This window comes from Impatiens glandulifera, chromosome 8 (assembly GCF_907164915.1).
Source record: "Impatiens glandulifera chromosome 8, dImpGla2.1, whole genome shotgun sequence".
In the NCBI taxonomy this organism is placed as follows: Eukaryota; Viridiplantae; Streptophyta; class Magnoliopsida; order Ericales; family Balsaminaceae; genus Impatiens; species Impatiens glandulifera.
Genome location: NC_061869.1, coordinates 754,363 through 777,149, shown reverse-complemented (window position 1 = coordinate 777,149; position 22,787 = coordinate 754,363). Strand labels below are relative to the sequence as shown.

The following is a 22,787-nucleotide window of genomic DNA, read 5'->3' as shown; positions in this document are numbered from 1 at the left end:
AAATTGGAATTCAACCCCAACATTCCAATTTCAATATCAATTTCAAACTTATTAAACATACCCTAATAATTCTATTTGGTTGTTTTTTATTGTCTCGAAGAGATCTATATGTTTATCGAACAAGGTTATCACAAAATTATGAGGGGAAGAATCACCACTTCTTTTCATGACCAATGGAATCGCAATGGTTTATAACTCAAATAGTCCGAAATTCCACATTGATTTCCCGGTTCATAATGTTTTCAATAAGCTTCATATATGTGCAATGGAGAAAGATGTTTTGAGAATTATACTAAAATAACCTAAATATACCCCACTTTTATTTGTAACTAATCCAAGATCAAACAAGGCCTTGGATGCATCCCAATAATTTAATAAATGTAAATTGTTAATAATGGACGTAAGCAAGTTTAAGCTGTACGTGATTAAAAAAATGGTAAAACAAATGAATGTTCCAAAGTGTGAAATGCAATAGAAAAGCTTAAGACCATTATAAATGTAACAGCTACTATTTTTAATCTCTTTTTCTTTTTATTAAACTTTTATAATTTATTTATTTATTTAAATTTCATTGGTCAAAGTATCATTTTTTTATTTCACTCTTAAACCTAAATAAAATTTTATCTAATTCAATCTCATTTTTTATATCAAATATAAATTATATTTATTAAATAACTTATTTTTCAATCAAACAATTTTTTTTCAAAAAATTCTAAAAAAACTAAAGATGAAACCAGCTATTAAAATTTGCGAAATCATTAATATATATAAAACTCCGAGAAACAACTTTTTCTTTTGATCTTTCTTGGCTGCTCCATGGAGTGTGAATGGACCATATATATAATGTAAAAATCACTCATACTTTATAAATATTTAAAATATGGCATGTACTTGTAAAATATGAAGAACTAGTTCAAAATAATTGACCATAATTTAGAACATTTCATATTTCTTACACCTCTACACAGTTATAATATATATTTTGAAAATGTGAAACCAATATACACAAATCCCCCGTGTAACTGTTTTTCGAAACAAAATAGGTGAATCGCGTTTTAGAGACCGATACATACTAGGGTTATATTATACTAAAATACCAACCAAAACAAAAACCAAAATTATCTGCATTGGGTTCAAATTAAGAACTTTGTAAATATATTTCTATATATATCATCAAAATTCTAAATTAAAATCAAGAGTTGGGTAAAGTGAGATTCTTATGTTTGACGTTAGGGTAGCGAAATATGATTCTTATTTTTATTTTATTTTATTTATTTAATTCATGAAAAATTTGACAAAATTTACGTTTGTTTACTCGTTTTATCCATAATCTTCATGTTAATTTTTAAGTCTATCCTATTTTTTTTTCAAGCACACCCCAACTCAATTCATGATTCGTCCCGGTTTGTCGGGTGCTCTAACAAGCGTGCTCCGACCTTAACAAGCGTGCTCCGACCTTAAACATTTCTTATGTTTATTTTTCTCATCCCATTTCTTGTTATGTAAATGCTCGATGCACAATGACGCGCTGTCAAAACATTAACAAATTCTAGAATCGCCCTAATTTTAAATGAAGTTGAGGGACCAATTCAAATTTATGCTGATGCATAAGAGGAGGGAACCAATTATAATACTTTTCAAACAAAAAGACTTCATAATTTGTCAACTTTGCTACTACTACTTTTCAATCTTAATCCCTCCATTCATATATTAGGTAGCTAACCAGTCATAAGACTTGAAATGATCTGATAGCTATTAGCTAGCTAGTTCCAATACTTGAAAATTATTAATTGATTGATAGAAAATCTTGGAAATTAATTAATAAATAAAATCAATGGACTCTGTTTTCTTGCTTGAAGATGGAGCTCGTTCACTCTTTCTTCAAAACATTGTTGAGTTCTTTGGATGCTCCTACATTTGTCTCTGGTCTTACTTACCCAATCCCTCCAAGTAAGTGTATCATCATATATTCATATTCAATCATATCTTTTATAATTTCATGCCATATAATATCAATATGCAGTTGTTTGATCTGCATGGATGGATTAGTCAGCTCCTCAATGGCGAATTCCGAAGCTGTTGCTTTTGATTCGTATCGGAAATCCGTCTTCGTTCTTGACAAGAATGATCAGTAAGTAAGACTAATTGTAGCATCACTTTCTTATAATACCCAAATTTGTGTTTTGTTTAATTTGATGTTTAATTTCTTAATTAATTAATTAATTTGTAGCCATGTTCCTGGATTTGCTTTTAAGAATGGTGTTCCTTATTTGGAGTTTAAAGAACTAGATCTTCTAAGACTTTCATCAAATCAAACACAACTGCATTTCTACATGGTAATTACTTACTTATTTAATTGTTATCTTAATTCATTATTAACTTTCTTTTTTTTGGAATGCAGGAAGGGAGAATTAAGGTTAACACAAGAATTTAACAGTTTCATGTTCAATATTTGAGTATCTTAATTAATTAGTACCATTTTTATATAGACAGTGATTTTCATGGGATGTGGAAGTGGTGAGATTGAACTAGGCATGTCGAGTATACCTCAAGTAAGTAAACAAACCCGTGATTTTATTTTTGGTAAAACGAATCGTGTCTCATGATCATGTGTTCGAGTCTTCACTCTTTTAGGTTAACATGGAAATGGAGATGAAAAATTGGTTTCCTACGGATTTTTCGCGACAATTACCTTATCGAGACAGGTCTATTCATCATTCAATATCATCCGACCAAAACATTCCTTCTTCATCTTCATCTTCATCATCATTAAGATCACTATCCATGGACAGACCTGAGCTTTCTCCTTTACTATTCAAGCCATTTGATCATCAATTATTACAAGCCGGTTTGAACCAAAGACAGCATCTTGATTTTCAATTATCCGGGCAGAAATTAAGTGAGCATGAAATAATGACCGAAGCCATTCTTGCTGTTTTGTCTTCTTCTTCTTCATCATCTTCTTTAGGGTTATCAAATCAAACACGACCGAGTGCTTTCAAGCGATGTGGATCATCTTTATCGCCGGCGCCTTTAATTTCAACTTATTCATCAAGAACAGGTAGAAGACAGGATATGTTGAAACGATCAATCTCTTTCTTTAGAACATTGAATCTCCAACGTATTCAAGAACAAATTCATGGAGGACGATCTTCATCAAATACCCAATTGCAACATATGATATCAGAAAGGAAAAGAAGAGAAAAAATCAATGAAAGTTTCCAAATACTTAGATCATTAATACTCCCTCTTGGTACAAAGGTAATAAATTCTATATATGATTTTGTTTTTAATTTTAAATATTACAAATTTAAACTTTGTAACTAGTTCATTGTATACTATTTGTCTTCCAATTAAATAAAATGTTTGTTTTGAATAGAAAGACAAGGCTTCAGTTCTTTCAAGCACTATAGATTACTTGACTTCTTTGAGAACACAAATATCAGATCTTACAAGAAAGAACCAGATTTTAGAGACAATACTTCTCGATAAACCACAATATTCAACCTCTGACAATGACATCAACAACATCTCGAAGAATGAAAGATCAGTTGATGTTCGGCTCTCACACGTAAATGTTAATTCGACGACATCATCACAATCGAGAATTGTGGATTTACATGTTCTCGTGCGAGGAAATATTTTATTGTCAGGTATGGTTACTCGATTGTTGGAGTTCGTGCAACAAGACAACAATGTGAGCTTGATGTCCTTGAGCACAGAAATATTGATGGTTGAATCGGCTCCAATCAATAGAATTATTTTGAGACTTAATATTAACGAGGTACATAAAATTTCTTTACTTAATTATTAATCCACACTTTAAGAGTTTATATTAAATCAATAATAAAATCTTGTAATTTTCAAATGAATGTAACCTTATGTAATTAAAGTTTGAAAGGGCAATTTTAATATATGATGATTATTAAAGAGATTAAAATGAGTTAATTAATTTTTTTTTTCTTTCTCTTTAATAATATAATAGGATGTTGAATGGGACGAGGGCTCCTTCCAAGAAGCTGTGAGGAGGTTGGTGTCTGACCTGGCGCCAAGTGATTGATATGTGGACCAATTAGAAACTGTACACGTGTGAATGCAAACTCGATTAGAAACTTAATTAATTTTTTTTTGTAGTGACGTGGAAGGATGTTAGTCAGTTAGTCTTTAGAAAACTTGAACTTTGAATCTTTAGGCCTTATTTGAAACTCCTTTTTGATTTATCATAATTTTCTATTTTATTTAGGAGTGTGTTCATGCACTCATTGAATAAATTATTCAAAATTTTCCACCACTATGACATCACATGACGCACTGATACATAATGTAAACATATTATATTGTACAAATCTTGATAATAATAAAGGTTTAGTACATAATGTAAACATATTATATTGTACAAATCTTGATAATAATAATAAAGGTTTAGTATTTAATTTGGTAGGTCAATCAAGTTAGAACGAAAACAAAATTACGCTTGCCTTCTCACCGGTGCGTAAAGAGAAATACAAAAAATAATATTAATTTAAAAAAAAATAAAATTAAAATGTTCTGAACATGACCATATTATGTCTCGAACATGAGCAATGTTCGGAATAAAAATTTCCCGAGCATAGCCATTTTTTAATTTGTTATTATTTTTTTAGACATGATTTCTTTTTATTTCTTTCGTATACATGTGACAGACCACCACAAATGGTATATACTTCGTTACCTAAATTATTTCTCTTCAATTAAAACAAAAATATATTCTACATGAAAAGATAGATTGTAAGAGCAGAGGGACTGCACTATCTTCTTCTAGAAAGTAAATCCTAATTTTGAATAAAAAATGTCATTTTAAAATTAATTATATTTTCATATTTTTTTTAAAATTTCCACCAACAAGCCTTCAACAAATTTCGTATTCCAATGTGATGGCCATCTTTAATCTACCTAATCAGCTGCCTTTTTGGATGATTTTTTTTTTTTTATCAAAATCTCTTTTTATATATATATATATATATATATATATATATATATATATATATATATATATATATATATATATATATATATATATATATATATATATATATATATATATATATATATATATATTAAAAATTATACCAATTAAAAATTTAAATAACTTAATTTTTTCATCTAATAATACATTTTTTTGAATAGCATAATAAAAATCTCAATAACCCAATACCAAACTAATATTATTCAAACTCTGAATAAAAAGTCATTTTCAAATGATACAGTTGAAAAGTCTTTGTCGGATAGAACATAGATCTTGACCAAAAATGGAATGTATACATTTTCTTTATACGTAGGCTCGTTTGTTTGATTGCTGATCATCACATACGGTAAGAAGATTTGGCTTCTTATATTCATAATAATATATTGCTTTTAACTTTATGTTCATATTATTACTTATAAACTGTATTTAATATAAAAAAAATGTAATCCTAGACTGAAACATACAAAAATATAACATTTCATGGAAATGATACGCTTGTAATAATTGTGTTTTAATTTTATTTAATTTTTTGAAAAAATCATTTAATAGAAAAACATTAATATAACGACAAATACATAATATAATATGAAAAAAAATTAAAAAATTGATGAAAAATTAAAAAACATAAATACAATTAATTGGCTTGAAGGTATTTAAGAACAACAATAAAGTTCTCCACACAAATTCACAAATTTTCTGTATTTAATCTTCGACATCGTAATGAGTTTTTAGTGGGCATCAAACCCGTAATTTTTTTTTATCTCTTAGGTTGACTATTTCTATTTTTATTTTAAATATTCTTCGATTTTTTTTCTAATCAGATAATCTTTTAAAAATTTAAAGGGACAAAGATCAATCTCGTAAGTATCGCTCTTTTCATCAATCTATGTCTCTCAATAGCCACCAACGGTGACCGACATTAACTCATTTAATTTCGGTCAAATTTTAAAAAAAATTCTCTACTTTTGTAATAATGGGACAATATAAAAACATACAAGAATTCTCCCTACTTCAGTGTAACACATACATTGACTCACAATCATAATATTATTTTCATATAATCTATCATTAGTACGAAGACTTGTAACTCTTCTTAAGTTTGAATTTGACTATTCGTGAGTGAAAAATCTAATATTTTAGGTGTGTACCATTAGAGCCGGCCTTGAGTTGCCTGAGTCCCAATAGAAAAAATGTCGATATTTGTTATGTTGTCCTAGGTCTAGTTTAAAAAATTGGTTTTTGTTGAGATTCGAACTTATAGTTAAATAAAATTCAAAATTCTTATCTCAAACCACTAAATTACAACATTTTAGGTTTGAAATTACAATAAATTTAGCAAAAATATCTCACTATTTATAATAAATGAATTGTCGTAGGGAGTGGACATTCCTAACTCGAGGACTTGTTGAGTTTACTCTAGACGGTGTGTACCATTTATGTAAGCTATTTGATTAAATATGGTCAAATTAAATTATTTACCCACAAATATTTGGATGTTGATCATATAAGATTCAGAAATTGATTGATGATTTCACATCTTAATTCAGATTTAAAAAATGTTTCTAGAATCTTCTCAGCTGAAAATTCTCACAAAATAACTTTAAAACAAAACCGTCGCAAAAGAAGAATAGTTGTAGAATACGTCGCAATTAAAGAGTTGGAAAGTTCATTTTGTTAACTAACCGTCGCTGATTTAAATTTGTTCAGCAATGAATTGATTTTTAATTGAGTTATCCTTCTATTACAATAGTTTCACAAAAGGAAGAATGTTTTATTAATTTCATAACAAACCATTACATTATACCAAACAACAAAGAAATCGGGTTAGTTTCTTCTAAATTTCTCACTTGATTGCTTCAAATTAAAGTTAGCAATTAGCCATGGCAATCAGGGTCCTAGGACTCGGCAAGCCCATATACGAGAGCCTAGGAGATAACCGCACTTTGGAGCTGGGCCTTGGAGAAGGAATTGGACCATAGCTAGCAAATGGCTCAGTCCGTGGTGAAAGGTTAACTTGTTCAAGTGCACGCGATTGCAGCTCAATAGGGTAGTCACGTACACAACCAATCCTAGCCCCAACTCCTGTGGTCCATTTGCATGACATCCGATGAGCCGTGTTAAATATTGGCTTACGTTTAGTCTCTTCTTGATCATGTGCAGCCACATTCACAATCGTTGGCTCGTCTTCATCTATTGCACATTTCTTATTGAAACAAAGACAAATCAAACATGAACAAGATAAGTTTTTTTCTTCTTCAATTCATTCTGAAAACTCTTGACCATGAACAAGATAAGTTGCATAATTATTAATACCTTAACATTTGTGAGATTAACGTTGTGTTCTTCAAGGAAGCTAATAAATTCTAGAAAGTTCTCTTCTGTTGGGTGATAATGACCACTATAAGGCCATATAGCCTGCATGAAAAGATTAATTTAGAAACTGGTTTATACTATTTCATAATATATCAACAGTAATGGTCAATTAATCCACCTTTAGGATCCCATTGTGAGCAATTAGCCTTCCTGCAGCAGTGGTTGCAGCACCGGCTAGAAAACTCGAATGCTGAAACTTTCCTTTAGATTTCTTCCCGACGTATAAATTTCTCGACGTGCTTAAAACAAATATCCACTTGCAGACTTCTGTTGTATCCACAAGAACACCACTATACTTGTACATGAGCTTCCCATCATCAACAATCACTTCATATGATTCTCTTTCTCTCTGAGAAAAACATTTTAAGTTTTCTAATTAATTACTCTATCAAATCGCATCATTAGTTCAAAATTGATTGAGAAAGTCACTTACAGGTCCTAAATATTTGATGCAGTCATATTGAAGCTTCAACCTTGGGCAAGATTTAACATTTACTTCTTTCCCATCTCCAATATCCAACCTTAAGATTGTTTTGATTGCCAATTTTAGATTCAATTTGTCAAGATTTCTTTCAGAATATTCAAACAATTACATACCAATAGAAGAAAGGCTGGGTGCTCTGACTTTCAAACCAAGTGTCATAATACAAGTGCAAATTGTGGCCGTACCTATGGCGAGGATCAATCTGTTTTATCGTCGAACAAACACGAGTTTAGCGCGAAAGACTTCAAATCGAAAGATAAATTAAGGAAATGGGTTGGTTGGACAAACTTACAGCCTCCAGCCAATGTTGAAGGGCTAGCTTTCTAGCTTTTTCATCCTTGGATAATCCTTTTCCAACCTATAACAAGTCAAATGAAACACCAATTGAGGACTGATTTCTAAGAAGGAATTAAATGACAACTTCAAAAACCAAAAACCAACCTTTGAAGCTTTTACTCTCGCCCTAGCCCATTTTGAGATGGCAGTTCCGCTTTTCTCATTGTTGTAAAACGAAACTGAGTTCTGCTTGAGCTCTGCAAAGTCCAATGCCTTCCACCTGCAAAATTTTGAATCCTTTCAATATAGCTCTAGGATTTGCATGTAAAGATAATGTTGATGGATACATTACCATAACTCCTCAACAACAATAGCACAATCTGCAAGGTTTCTCCTGGTTCGATAACTCTTGTAAACCTTTTGAACCTTAACAGCTGCAGCTTCAAGCTCAGTCACGGGCCTAGGCGAAAAGTATACAGCTGGTTCGGGTATCGACAAAAAGGAAGCATCATCCACATTATTCTTAGATGGAACAACTTCAGAATGATCTCCTGTCTCTTGGTCTATTAATAGACTCTTGAAAGAAATACTTTCTTCAAGTATCAAAGTTACAGGTTTACATCCACTTATATTAATCGAATTCTTACTGCTTCCCTTCAAAAGTTCATTTGATTGAGGAATATTAACAACATCTAGTGCTGTTTTTTCAATTTTATCAACTCTCATTGTCATCTGTTCTTTAAGATCACAGGTGAAAATTTCTTCCAAAGTTTCTGCTACCAAGGATAGAGATAGACCCATAAGGAATCCAACCTAGATATATTCACCCAAGAAGTTAGATTAACATAACTTCAAACACCTTGATTGCATAAAAAGTAATTATTTTGTTTACCTGACTGTGATTGCTTAAGGAGAATCACTGACTCAATTCGTATATCAATCTCAGTTCTTACCTTGATGGGTCTTCTTCTTCTTGCCCCTTTTATAATGGGTCCTAAAAAATTAAATCTGTTTTATTTACTGTCACTGGACATTGAGAAGTGGGTCTGGATCAAGATATGGAGAAGAATTCCACCGTTTGAATCGTCTTTTGTTGATTCAAATCAAGTTGATTGATATATTCAAAGGTGTGAGTTGATGATTCAGTTGTTTAATTGTGGTTCCACAATTCCAAACAAAGCATAATTAATATGTTGATTGATTGTTGACGGAGAATGAGAATGGGAGATAGGGAAATGGGATAGTCAAATGAAGTGAAGAAGGGAAGTGGGTTAATGAGAATTCATTGTTCTCAACTACTCGGGAAGAATTCATTATTACATTTATTTCTGCGAAATTCTTTTTTTCTTCAATTTTTCCACACTTACGATTATGGATGGATTGAATTTTCAACGGTCTACAACAGAGGTCAAGTTCTGTCTATTCTCTCATCCATAGACACGCGTAATCAATATAACCACATTATTTATTGTACTTCTTAACTTCATTAATTAATCTATACTAGTCTTGTTTGGTAATGGGTTATTTAAAAATTATGATTAAGAGGTGAGTTTGAGGATTATAAATGAGAATGGAGTATTTCAAACACTCTATAATTAATCATATTATTTAATTTATTAATAAAAATATAAAAATATTTTTTATTTATTTATTTTATCATTATATATTAATCCATTATAAATTTTTATTCAAATTTTCTTATATAAATCAAAGTTTATTTAAATAATTCACCTAACAAATTATATTAATTAGTTTGTCTGTTATGTGTTATTTTTAGATTTTTTTCTAACTATTAAATTATCTAATTCATTAATAAAAATATAAATTATTCTTATTTTTTTATATAAATTTTAAATTATAAATAAAAAAATATTATAATAATTTAACCAATTAAAACTCATAAATTAGACAAGTAGGATAAATTAAACAATACTTTGATAATACAACCATATATAACAACTATGAATGCAGAATCATCTAAAAAGAAGAAAGAACCAACAACAGTTTACAATGCAACCGAAAAAGTTCTTGCAAAAAAAATGCATCTGTATGAGCGATTGTGGAAAGCGAATGGAAACACAACGGTCTGGTGATCCAAAAAAAGAAGACAACATATTCTTTTTCACTTTCAATAAAGAGGATGATCGAAACAATTTTATACAAAAAGCTTTATAAGCTTTATGGGTAATCGACAACCAACTAATGATAACAAAGAAATGATGTGAAGATGTTTTGATTCAAAACATTGACTTCACAAAAAAGACCTATATGAATGCAGATCTACGGTCTCACATAGTGACTAACTACAAAAGAATCAAATAGAAGAATAGTAAAGAATATTGACCTAGTAATAAAAATGGATGTCAATTTTTTCCATAGAAAATGCATCTCAAGCTTTGTTAGACTCAGAATCGAAATATATGTCACATTACCAATTCAAACAGACATAAATAACCAAAGATGGAAAATCAAGTATCTGGATAGCATTCAAGTACGAAAAACTCGGAGATGTATGTTTTAGATGTGGAGTAATGTGACACGACTGAAAAAAATGCAAAAATCATGCCGTCTCCGTACAACTTTTGGATGAAGACATATTATATAAGTCATATTACAGATTATGTCAAAATAAGCATAATGAGCTAACATATCACTTTTGTCAAAACATGGAATGACAAAACATGGAATGAGTTACTTGCACGAAATATATGAGAAGATAAAATAACACTTAGAGACGAAGACGAAGATACGTAAACCTCCAAAGAACAACTAAAGATAAAAAAAATATAGAGTAAGATATGTGATCTAATTAAACCATATGATTTATTTAAACTTGATACAATAATTTCTAAAGAAAACCCTATTAATATTCTAAAAGATACTAAAAGGATTTACGAAAAAACAATTTTAAGAAATGAAAAATATAAGGAGAATGTAGTAAGTTTATTATGGAAAATATAATGGAGGTAAATATGAATCAACCTCTAGATGAGCTAAAATAGAAGGCTTGTGTTTCCATAATAAACTTACTATCCCAAATTTTAATCGAGAATATTAAAACTCAAAAGTTATTAGTATGGTTTTAAATACAAACCACTATATAAATAAATAAATAAATAAAGGAGGGAATCAATCTGATACAAAAACTAATTTTTTTTCTGCAATACCTCCCAAAATATTGCAAGTGAGACTTTAAAACAATATACAAAAGTTATGCAAATAGATAATATAGTTGAGGCGAGATCAAACAAGAGAAAATTGCAAACTATTTCAGAAAACTCGAAACGAATACAACATATGATAACGGCGTGACTCCATCTCATTGTTATAAAGGAAGTAAATAAATTTTATTAGGGAAAAAAGAACACTACTTATCGAACATTGAAATAAATATTCAAAAAAAGTTGGTAGATACCCACAAAGAAAGAAAATTCTTGAAGAGAAACATCATAAACGAAAAAAAGAGGAAGTAATGAGAGAAAAATGTGAAGAAAAAAATTTTAAAAAGAAGGAAAAAGATATAGGGAGATTTCGAAAAAAGAATATGAAGTAAAAAAAAGTTAGTTGAAAAAAAAAATACAAAAATATATCATTGAGGTTGACAAAGTCATTTCTTTAAGCCTCCAAGGTGTGGACAATGAGTATAATATGTTGGAATTGTCAAGAGTTGAGAACCACCGTAACATTTTCACAACAACAAAAGAATTTTTGGAGGCACGAAACAAAAAAATTATATGTCTATTAGAAACACGAATTTCAGAAGACAAAGTTCAAGAAATAGCAAGGAAAATCTGAATTTCCAACTCAAAAAATTACCTTCGATTGAAATTGTTGGAGGAACATTAACATCTCATTAAATTGCTTTACACAATTCTTTATTGACAGTAATGTCTAATAGCCCAGGTCTAGGTGAAAGGATATATGTAGACTATATTTTATTTATAGTTACTCTAAAGAGACAGACATTCCAAATCTATAGAAAATAATTGAATCAATAGTACATTCAAGCAATAAACCATGGTTGATAAGAAGAGATTTCAATGAAACAATGTATGCATCCGATAGTGCTACACAAGGACAAATTCGTGATTGACCAGATTTAAGAAGTTTATAAATACATACAATCTTACAGAAATGTCACAAAGTGGTTTGTATACATAGTTTAACGGTAAAGAAGGAAACCAAAATATGTGGAAAATCTCTTGATATATTTTGTTTACAATTGAGCTCACACTCAATGTTATTAACTATAATCAACTATCCTTATTTAAATTTGAATAAGTTTAGCTTGATTATGAATCAGGTATTTCTTTTAAAAAAATCATTGAATTTCTTATTGTCCAATCTCTAGTCTCTTTTTTGTTAGAAAAAAAAGTGCAGGCACATTTAAAAATGCTTAAAGACCAAAAGAGACGTACTAATGAAAATAAAAAAGAAAAAAACTGATAGCTCCAGAATTTATCACCAACTCAAACTTCATCTACAAGAAATCAATTGCAAGGAAATAAAAAATCAACTACAAAGAACAACGAAGAAAAAGTATCGAAAGACAGCAAGAATCAAATACCTTAAAATGATATAAACTCAAACATTTTCTACGTTAACACTATGAAAAGAAGAGAAAGAAATCGCATCAACAAGATTAAAAATAAAGAAATAATTAGTATTATTCAAGTCCTATATCAAGACCAACTTACCAAATTTTACAAGGGACTATTCATTTATGAAAGAACTAAAAACATAGACCAGACATGTGTTTAAATCTACGATAAATATTAACAATAAAGAGTTTCAACATTAATAAAACAGCACTAACAAACCATTTTGACCTTTTCTTAAAAAGATAAAACAATAACAAAGAATAAGCAATAAAATAATTAAAGGATCCCACTTCATCACTTAAAGATAAATAAGGAGACAATTCTAACATCAGCTAAAATTAGAAAAACATAACACAATACTATGATGTTCTTTTGTTTATCTAGGTTAGTACTTAGTATGATCCACCAAAAATATTATTGAGAAAAGAATTCATTTTTTATTGATTACCTTAAAAGATTATAAATTCGAATCAAAGCAATTTTATGGATTTCATACTTAATGAGTTACACATGAGACCCCCAAAATATTTTTAACAAATTAATAGACAAATGATCATGCATGATGTGTTTTGTCATACTTCATCATTATTGTATACTTTGTTTAAGTCGGTTAACATTCCTCTTCAAACTACTTCCTACCTATACCAAAACATGTTAGTACTTTCATTTACTATTAAAAAAATTGATAGATAAATTGTCTCCCCAATAAAATTGAAGATGAATTCTCTAAAAAAAACTTTCAAAACATATACTATTCTAGAGGCTATCAATGCACATGGTGAATAAATTCTTCAAATCAAATATTGTATTTAGTTCAAATTATAATTGCCCAAAACAAGATTAAATAACAAAGCCATTGACTTTTCCTTAGAATCTGGATCAATATTCAAGAAATACAAAATATTATTTTACAAATAAACCTTAGAATCTCTCATGCTCATTATTTAATCCTAATAAGTCTTTTTTAGATGTAAATTAACAATAATTTTGATTATTTGAAAAGAATTAGATAAAGTATAAATATAAAAAATGATTAGTTTTATAAGAGGTTAACTTAGCTTATTCGGATAAGAAAGTCGAATTGTATATCTTAACGAATGAAATTCAACCACGTGGAGATTTCTTAATATGTTAGTTTCCCTGCAGCCTGTCTTCCCTATCCTTTAACCCCCCATGGAAGAAGAAGAAGGTGTTTCCGTACCATTATAGAGTGTTCTGTTCTTTAAGATGAATTTCCATTATCTGGGTTCTTGTATTTGAAGCTAATTTAATATAAATGGCGAAACTTTTGGGATTTTCAAAAGGAGATTGAGAAATAGTACAATAATGGAATGTATTGGAGCTCAGAACATAGCAGCAATCACAGTCTCTACGTCCTTTAACTGGAGATGTAGAACCAGGAGACTGAAAAACAAACAGACTCGTACATGGCGTAGTAACCGTGATCCACGCGTGCTGTCTCTTAGAGTAAGGTCGGTTGCCAATAGTGAAAGTCGCGTCGCGGTAAAAGAAAACTATGAGGATGAAGAAGATTTGATCAAAGCTGGCGGTTCTGAACTTTTGTTCGTGGAAATGCAGCAGAATAAACCCATGGATAATCAGTCTAAACTGGCTGATAAGGTATCACTTCAGCACAATTTCATATTTTGTTTATTTGTGCTTTCAATGATGCAAATTGTTTGTTAGTATTTGATTATCATATGGGTTATAGTTCATTTTTCTCCATTTGCAGTTACCTCAAATAACAGTTGGTAATTCTGTAATGGATTTGGTAGTCATTGGTTGTGGTCCTGCTGGTCTTGCTCTTGCTGCTGAATCAGCTAGATTAGGTCTGAAGGTTGGACTTATTGGTCCAGATCTTCCATTCACGAACAATTATGGTGTGTGGGAGGATGAATTCAGAGGTATGCAGTTATATTTCATCAATAATACATGAAATTTAGGTTTTAAACAAACTTAATGTTTCAGGTCTTGGACTTGAAAGATGCATTGAACATGTTTGGCCAGATACAGTAGTGTACCTTGATGACAGTGATCCTATTTTAATTGGTCGTGCATATGGTCGTGTCAGTCGAAATTTGCTTCACGAGGAACTATTAAAAAGGTAACAAGTATAGGTGTATAGTTACTTGAACCCAAGAATTGGCTTATGATGAAGGATTTAAATATGTAATTTAGGTTTAGTTAACAAAGATTTGTGTGCTTTAGAGTTTAGACAAGTAATACATATTAATTTTCATAGGTGTACAGAGGCGGGCGTCTCATATCTTAGCTCAAAAGTGGAAAGAATTGTTGAATCTAGTGAAGGGTATAGTCTGATAGAGTGTGACCAAGGTATCGTTGTTCCTTGCAGGTACGATTTGTTCTTATTGCTTCTATTGTCTATGTCTTATCTGTAGTTAGTTTCCAATATAACAGTTTCTTCTTCAAGCTGCTTTTTCACTATGTAGGCTTGCTACTGTTGCATCCGGAGCAGCATCAGGGAAACTCTTGCAGTATGAGGTGGGGGGTCCAAGGGTTTCAGTCCAAACAGCTTATGGTGTAGAAGTCGAGGTATGAAAAAGCATAAATTGATACATGTGATTCACCATATTTGGTGTGTTCATGTGTTACAGTTAATGATGCCAACCATGATTTTGTGTGATGTAGAAATTAAGATTTGTGCCTTACTGACAGGTAGAAAACAGTCCATATGATCCCAAGCTGATGGTATTCATGGACTACAGAGATTATACAAAACGAAAAACTCAGACTTTAGAAGAACAGTATCCCACATTTCTTTATGTCATGCCCATGTCACCCACACGAATCTTCTTTGAGGTAGGGTTGGTTTATTTTATGCATCTACACTTTGTCTGCTTGCTTGATATTGATAGACGTTTTATTGCAGGAAACTTGTTTGGCTTCGAAAGAGGCGATGCCTTTTGATCTATTGAGGAGAAAGCTCATGTCAAGATTAGAGACAATGGGAATTCGAATATTAAAAACTTATGAAGAGGTAATTTAACCCCGTTTTTTCGTCATCCTTTAACGTTGTTTCAGTTTTGGTCATAATTTTTCATATGTTAAACAGGAATGGTCCTATATTCCAGTTGGGGGATCCTTACCTAACACAGATCAAAAGAATCTTGCATTTGGTGCAGCTGCCAGTATGGTCCATCCAGCCACAGGTAAAAGTAATAAAGTAGACATTTGGTGTTATTGTTAAGAGAAGATAAATGATAAAAAAAATGTCATATCCTGAAAAACAGGTTATTCGGTTGTAAGATCATTATCAGAAGCTCCAAAACATGCTACAGCAATAGCAAATATCTTGAGGAATAGTCATTCGAAGGAATTGCTTTCCTCTTCCACCACGGCACTGAATATTTCTACTCAAGGTATGTGAATAAAAATTCTCATCCAAGTGTTATATTTGAATGATATTATTATTATTATTGACACGCAGCTTGGAAAAGCCTGTGGCCACAAGAAAAGAAGCGACAACGAGCATTCTTTCTGTTCGGGCTAGCTCTTATTTTGCAATTAGATATTGAAGGCATTCAGACATTCTTCAAAACTTTCTTCCGTTTACCCAACTGGTGAGATAATTAGCTTTAGTTTGGTAGTGTTTTTGTGTTGAAGTGAGTGGCTGATCAATGAAAATTTTGGGCAGGATGTGGAAGGGTTTTCTAGGGTCGAGTCTGTCGTCAAGAGATCTGGTATTGTTTGCCTTTTACATGTTCGCAATTGCTCCAAACCAGCTGAGAATGAGCCTAATCAAGCATCTTTTGTCTGACCCTACTGGAGCCACTATGTTGAGAACATATCTCACCATATCTGGCTAGGTTAGCCCCCTAATTTATTCATCTATGTATGTATCAATGTATATTCATTCATTCTCCTAATTTCAATCAAATATTATTATTATGCAACCCATATAATAATAATTACAAGAAGCTTCCATATTTTTTTTGTTTTTTTTAAGTTAAAGTTTGTATGTTACTTAAAGCAGCGGATGTAAACAAACTATGGAGGAAATGAAAGATGGTTTTGACTTACGAGATAACAATGGTTTTGACTTACGAGAATGACTGCGAAGATAACATACATCCCATTCAATGATTATTAAATCAAAGAATTAAAATGTTCAAGGGGAGACTTTTCATTTCATATTCTAGGCCCTTTCATTTCATATTATTAGACTTTTCATTTTAGCTGTTTGGTTTAATAATAAAATACAGGTTTATTGGAGGATGTTGTCTATCTCGAACAATTTAAACATAGTCAACTTCATTATGACAGTTACAACACAATAGAATTGTGTTTTTATAGTAATATGTTTCAATTTCATTTTGTTGATATTACATAATCGATATCTAAACAAAAATATCTTGTTATGCATACGAATGACCTTAAAAATTAGGTAATTATGAGAAAACAATCTTCCCATATAGGTTAAAATTTTATTTTATACAAGGAATGTAATATAAAATAATTAAATGTAATAACTAAGAACAGATTTATTGATACAATGAAAAAATAAGAGCTTTTTTATTTTATTATCTTGAATTATTTGAATATTTTGATAAAAAAAATAACTTAGTTTTATATAAATGTAGTTTATTTATGTATATATTAAATATTTTAAAATATAAAATAAAAATATTTTATTCAAATTTTGAATGAGAATGGAAAAGTATTATACAATGGTAGGATAAATTATTTGAAAATAATTAATAATCAAACTCTCTCTCTCTAAGATATTATTATTTTAATTGAACTTTATATTTAAAAAATTAGTTTATTATATCTCAAATTGATAAAGTTGGAAGAAATCTTAAAAGCTTTGGATGACATAAATGAGAAAACAAATGTAAATAAAGTCACTTCCTTTAGTAAGCAAGCCCTTTTTAGAAAACTATCCGTTACAGCTTTTCTCCTTTTTTTCCTATTTTTTTCAAATTTCAAATTCAAACCCAAACCCCGCCCCAAATCATCCCTAATAACAACACATTTCTCTCTCTCTTGATCAGTGTTCATCACAAAATATAAATTTTGTCTCTTCTCTCTTCCAAGTTCAGATATTTATCAAATGGGTGGTTCAGGAAAGTGGCTTAAGCTACTAATCGGTCATAAGAAGCCCCAGGATCAGAAGATCGAACAAGTATATATCAATCTCCATCTCCCAGAAATGAATGTGATAACCTCTCTGTGTTTGAAACTTGATATTTTTTCCTTTGTTTTGTAGGAGAAGAAATCGAGTGGTAAAGGAAAGAAGTGGCGGCTATGGAGGACTGCTTCGGAAGGAAATCAGCAAACCAATCGGGTCGGATCAAACATTTCATCATCTGGATCCGATGGAGGTCTTGCTTCCGCCATGGCTACAGTTCTCCGAGCTCCTCCTAAAGATTTCATAGCTTTCAGACAAGAATGGGCTGCCATCAGAATCCAGACTGTGTTCCGCGCTTTCCTGGTAATTAATTAATTAATTAAACTCTTCTTCTTCATCTGCCCGCCTTCCTTTGAATTACAGAAATTTCTTAGCTTTAGGGTTCTTGTAATGAATAGGCAAGACAGGCTTTGAGAGCGTTGAAGGCAGTAGTGAGATTACAGGCTATCTTTAGGGGACGTCAAGTAAGAAAGCAAGCAGCTGTTACTTTGAGATGTATGGAAGCTCTTGTAAGAGTTCAGGCCAGAATTAGGGCCAATTCCGCCATTTCCAGGTCTGATCAGACTACAGACAGAGCAAGCAGTAACACTGATCCAATCAAATTGGCAGAGGTAAGTAACAATAATAATGTTTTGATGTTTTAAATAATCCGTTAATCAAACAAACATAAAAAAAGAATTGTTTTTTGTTATGGGTTTCTAGGATGGATGGTGTGATAGCCATGGAACAGTTGAACAAGTTAAGTCAAAACTTCAAATGAAGCAACAAGGAGCTATCAAGAGAGAAAGAGTAACCGCCTACTCCCGTTCTAAACAGGTTAGGGATTGGATTGGATTTGGATTGAAAAGAAACTAGAAAGAAATGAAATTTGTATGATTTTCTTATTAGGGTTTTATTTATTAATCTACAGGAACCAAGGACGAAGATGATATCCCACAAGAGCAGTAGATCGGATTGGAACTGGCTGGATCGTTGGATGGCAAACAAGCCATGGGAAAGTCGGTTAATGGAAGAATCAAACAGTCCTTTAAAAACATCTACACCAGTTTCAAATAAGCATGTAGATTATGTGATGGGTTCTCGTTCAAGCTCCTCTGGGTATGATTTAACTAGACGCCGGAATTATGGGTCTTCATCGCCGGCAAGAATATCTTCCCCACTTCCAATTTCGTCTGGCCAATTTTCTCGTTCATCTGAGTATGTGAATGAAGATAGCACTTGTTCAACGACTTCATCAAGCAACAATAATCATCGAGATGAAAATGGGGAGAACATTAACAGGCCTAATTATATGAATCCAACACATTCAATTATGGCGAAACAGAGAGGTTGCAGTTCTCCTTCTATACAGAAGCAGCAGCAGAGGAGGCGAGGAACAACAACAGAGAACAACGTTAATCAAATGTACAGGAAAGTAAGGGTTCCACTTTCAAATGTGGATTCAAGGAGCAATGCTGGATCTTCCTCTGATCTTTATTCGATGAACATGAATTCAATTGATCTTTACCCGCCTATCCATTTAGATCGGTATTCAACCCCAAGAGGACGTAAGAAGATGAATGGATTGTAGATTTGACAGTTTGACATCCATGAATTCAACTGCTTGTTGTTTGTTCATGGTTGTTGGTATGAAGATGATGATATAGATAATAGAGAGGATATGCCAAAAATACTAAGAATGAAAATTATAGGATTGATTAATTATGTGTGTAATGTTTGTTTGTTACCTAAGTCTGTTTATGTGTTTCATTATACATAAGCTACTGTTTATTTTCCTTTTCTTGTAATACAATGAAAACTGATATTTTATCTTTTGCTTGTAAACAATTAATCAAATTTGAAGAAGATATTTCTCAAGATCCATTTAAGGGTTCTTGTAGGTCCTTTATCAGATTCATGAGCTGGATTTTGGAATTAAAACCTTGTTTGAAGCAATAGGAACAATCTTCAATATCCCCTGTTTCCTTGTCTGAAACACCAAGAACATAACAATAATCAGCAACCTTTGAGTTCGTTTAGTTTGTCCTAAAAACCCCTACTTTTGGCGACGGCCCGACCCGACCCAACCCGATCCAACCCGACACAACCCGACCCAACCCGACCCGCATTGGTCCTTAAGAGAGTCCAACCTAGAAGGATAATAACTGCAAATAGTTTCCTCTCTGTTTCTCATCCACATCCTTAGCCTGGATCAAATATGACATAACACAATTTTAAATTAAAATATCAATTTTTAACTTATTATATATATATATATATATAGGCTAATTGTTAAATGGGTTTAAGTAAGAACAGAGAGAGACCGTGTTGATTTTCTTATGCCTATTATTTTAATAAAGAACATCATCTTAGAATATCGTTGTCAAATTAATTTTAAGTCAATTTGGTACCATTTATTTAAATAAACTTTAATAATTATTATCTAAGTCGATTAATTTATCGATCTTAATATTAAAATATTTATTTATTTTTTAAATAATATTTTTTTATTATACATTAATACTGTTCCCACAAAAAAAAAAAAAAAATTAATCTCTAACCATTTATATATACTAAATAAGATTATTTGAATAAATTCTAAACTCAATCCAAACACAAGACCGTACGTATACTTTCTATCACCTCGTGCTTATTTGAATTCAATAAGACCTATTTCATCTATGTGTGTGAGAGAGATACTTGCCACATAGACTTTAATATTATTATTTTATAACATTAATTCATCTTTTAATATAAAATGTTATTTGTTTCAAAATATTCATATTTCACTTAAAAGTTTTATTTAATAATTTGAAATTATCATTTTTTTTAAGTTTCAAAAATATATAATCTATTTATAACTATCAAAATCAATTATAGTTTAAAATAAATAATTTATTTAAAAATATATATATATATATGATAAATTTTATTTAAAATAAATATTTATTATATATTTTAATAACATTTTCAATTTTTTAATATAATTAATAATTTTATTTTTATCAAAACATAAGACATACATATGTCCAAATATATAAGTATATTTGAGAGCTTTTTTAATTTATTTATTGAAGTAGATAAATATAATAAATAAATAAATTTTGTTTTACTGGTCGTCATGAGCGCGTGGATAGGTCCCACACTGTTCTTCTTCATCTAATATCCTTTCCTTCCTATCCAGGAATCTTCCCTCCCGCGGTCTGTCTGGCCTTCAACACTTCATTATCACGCGTCTTCTTCACCTGCTCTGCTGCCTGCCTGCCTGCTTCTATATATATATCTAAAACCTTTCTTCTTCAATCTATCTATCTATCTATCTCTTCAGACACTAAATAAAGCTTTCTTCTTCTTCTTCTTGTATCAATGGAAGTCTCAACCAATTCCTTTCTCAGTCAAGATGACTTCAACCATTTATACTCTTCACTCTTTACTGATTTCGAAGAAGACATAAACACTAATAAAATTGATGACCACGACAACAACGACAAAAAGAAGAGGCGCAAAATCACCAACCTCCTCCCTTCTTCTGAATCATCACCGCCGCCATTCACTGACATTCTCTCTACATTGCTCTTTCTCGAAGACAACGACCAACAACAACAACACACCTCATTCTCAATCCAAACCACCCCCCATTCCCATTCCGACCAACAAACAACGAAGCGCCAACGTACTTCCATCATGCCGGAAGAAGTTTCAGCCCAACCTCGTCGTCTTTGGGTCAAGGACAGGTCCAATGCATGGTGGGAACATTTCAATAATCCTGATTGCCCACAAGACGAATTTCGTCAAGCATTTCGTATGACTAAATCAACTTTCAACATGATCTGCAACGAACTCGATTCCGCAGTCGTCAAGAAGAACACTATGCTCCGTCTCTCTATTCCCGTCCGTCAAAGAGTCGCCGTCTGCATATGGAGACTTGCCACCGGCGAACCCCTCCGACTCGTTTCCAAACGCTTCGGCCTCGGCATCTCCACCTGTCACAAACTCGTCCTCGAGGTCTGCGCCGCAATTAAAACAGTCCTCATGCCCAAATTCCTCCAGTGGCCAGACGAATCCAGATCCAAACAGATCAAACAAGAATTCGAATCGATTTCGGGAATACCCAATGTCGGTGGATCGATGTACACTACCCACATCCCAATTGTAGCTCCAAAGGAAAACGCCGCCGCCTATTTAAACAAACACCAAACCGATCGTAATCAAAAAGCTTCTTACACGATCACAGTCCAAGGAGTTGTCGATCATAACGGCGTCTTCAACGACGTTTGTATCGGCTGGCCGGGATCAATGCCAGACGATAAAATCCTCGAGAAATCCTCCCTCAATAAGAGAGCAGCCAATGAGGGACTTCTTAAGGATTGCAATTGGATAGTAGGAAGTTCAAACTATCCACTAACGGATTGGGTTTTGGCACCTTATGCAAATCAGAATCTGACGTGGACTAGACATTCGTTTAACGGGAAGATTGGAGAAGTTCAGGGAGTGGCTAAGGAGGCGTTTGGTCGGCTCAAGGGAAGGTGGACCTGTCTGCAAAGGAGAACAGAGATGAAGCTGGCGGATTTGCCTGCTGTTCTTGGGGCTTGCTGTGTTCTGCATAATATATGCGAGATGAGTGGCGAGGCTATGGAACCCGAGTTCACGTTTCAGATTAGCGATGACGAAATGACGCCGGAGAATCCTGTTAGATCTTCGGGGGCGATGCAGGCTAGAGATCAGATCGCTCACAATCTGTTGCACCGAAATTCAGCTGCTTTTGTTCTATAGATAGATAGTAGTATACTAGGAGAATGAATCTCCAATTATTGTAGAATAATAATAGTAACAATAATATGAAACCAGCTAGTTCTCAAATGCAGCGCAATAAATCAATAGAAACATGTAACAACATTTTTTAAATACTTTTGAAAT

The 22,787-nt window shown here is 31.8% G+C and overlaps 6 protein-coding genes across 8 annotated transcripts; 5 read left to right on the top strand and 1 right to left on the bottom strand.

Moving 5' to 3' along the window:
• Positions 1 to 1,834: 1,834 nt before the first annotated feature.
• Positions 1,835 to 4,090, top strand: LOC124911590 (putative transcription factor bHLH041). The gene is made up of 8 exons (XM_047452092.1): positions 1,835 to 1,950; positions 2,024 to 2,131; positions 2,231 to 2,336; positions 2,402 to 2,416; positions 2,490 to 2,552; positions 2,635 to 3,261; positions 3,380 to 3,784; positions 3,986 to 4,090. The coding sequence occupies exons 1-8, from the start codon at positions 1,835 to 1,837 to the stop codon at positions 4,058 to 4,060; spliced, it is 1,515 nt and encodes a 504-aa protein (XP_047308048.1). The 3' UTR covers positions 4,061 to 4,090.
• A 2,629-nt stretch (positions 4,091 to 6,719) lies between these two features.
• On the bottom strand, positions 6,720 to 9,508 carry LOC124911832 (IQ domain-containing protein IQM1-like). The gene is made up of 9 exons (XM_047452357.1): positions 9,031 to 9,508; positions 8,491 to 8,951; positions 8,304 to 8,418; positions 8,155 to 8,220; positions 7,976 to 8,064; positions 7,812 to 7,899; positions 7,497 to 7,727; positions 7,319 to 7,420; positions 6,720 to 7,208 (listed from the first exon to the last, which is right to left on the bottom strand). The coding sequence occupies exons 2-9, from the start codon at positions 8,937 to 8,939 to the stop codon at positions 6,873 to 6,875; spliced, it is 1,476 nt and encodes a 491-aa protein (XP_047308313.1). The 5' UTR covers positions 8,940 to 8,951; positions 9,031 to 9,508; the 3' UTR covers positions 6,720 to 6,872.
• A 4,384-nt stretch (positions 9,509 to 13,892) lies between these two features.
• Positions 13,893 to 17,090, top strand: LOC124911958 (lycopene epsilon cyclase, chloroplastic). 3 transcript variants are annotated; one of them, XM_047452502.1, is made up of 11 exons: positions 13,893 to 14,359; positions 14,472 to 14,643; positions 14,708 to 14,843; positions 14,982 to 15,092; positions 15,190 to 15,292; positions 15,416 to 15,559; positions 15,630 to 15,737; positions 15,813 to 15,909; positions 15,991 to 16,119; positions 16,188 to 16,320; positions 16,395 to 16,700. In XM_047452502.1, exons 1-11 carry the CDS (start codon positions 14,066 to 14,068, stop codon positions 16,564 to 16,566), a joined length of 1,599 nt encoding a protein of 532 aa, XP_047308458.1. In that variant the 5' UTR covers positions 13,893 to 14,065; the 3' UTR covers positions 16,567 to 16,700. The 3 variants fall into 3 exon arrangements, 1 of the variants encoding a protein (XP_047308458.1); XR_007096632.1 differs by adding an exon at positions 16,734 to 17,090 and having other exon boundaries at positions 13,895 to 14,359; positions 16,188 to 16,566; XR_007096633.1 differs by adding an exon at positions 16,731 to 17,090 and having other exon boundaries at positions 13,895 to 14,359; positions 16,188 to 16,566.
• Positions 17,091 to 17,677: 587 nt separating this feature from the next.
• Positions 17,678 to 18,746, top strand: LOC124911589 (protein IQ-DOMAIN 6-like). The gene is made up of 4 exons (XM_047452091.1): positions 17,678 to 17,885; positions 17,970 to 18,194; positions 18,290 to 18,502; positions 18,594 to 18,746. The coding sequence occupies exons 1-4, from the start codon at positions 17,814 to 17,816 to the stop codon at positions 18,744 to 18,746; spliced, it is 663 nt and encodes a 220-aa protein (XP_047308047.1). The 5' UTR covers positions 17,678 to 17,813.
• A 57-nt stretch (positions 18,747 to 18,803) lies between these two features.
• Positions 18,804 to 19,710, top strand: LOC124912386 (protein IQ-DOMAIN 8-like). Its single transcript, XM_047452999.1, has one exon. The coding sequence runs from the start codon at positions 18,817 to 18,819 to the stop codon at positions 19,459 to 19,461; it is 645 nt and encodes a 214-aa protein (XP_047308955.1). The 5' UTR covers positions 18,804 to 18,816; the 3' UTR covers positions 19,462 to 19,710.
• Positions 19,711 to 21,180: 1,470 nt separating this feature from the next.
• LOC124911456 (protein ANTAGONIST OF LIKE HETEROCHROMATIN PROTEIN 1-like) lies at positions 21,181 to 22,754 on the top strand. Its single transcript, XM_047451941.1, has one exon. It carries the CDS (start codon positions 21,237 to 21,239, stop codon positions 22,641 to 22,643), a length of 1,407 nt encoding a protein of 468 aa, XP_047307897.1. The 5' UTR covers positions 21,181 to 21,236; the 3' UTR covers positions 22,644 to 22,754.
• Positions 22,755 to 22,787: the final 33 nt, after the last annotated feature.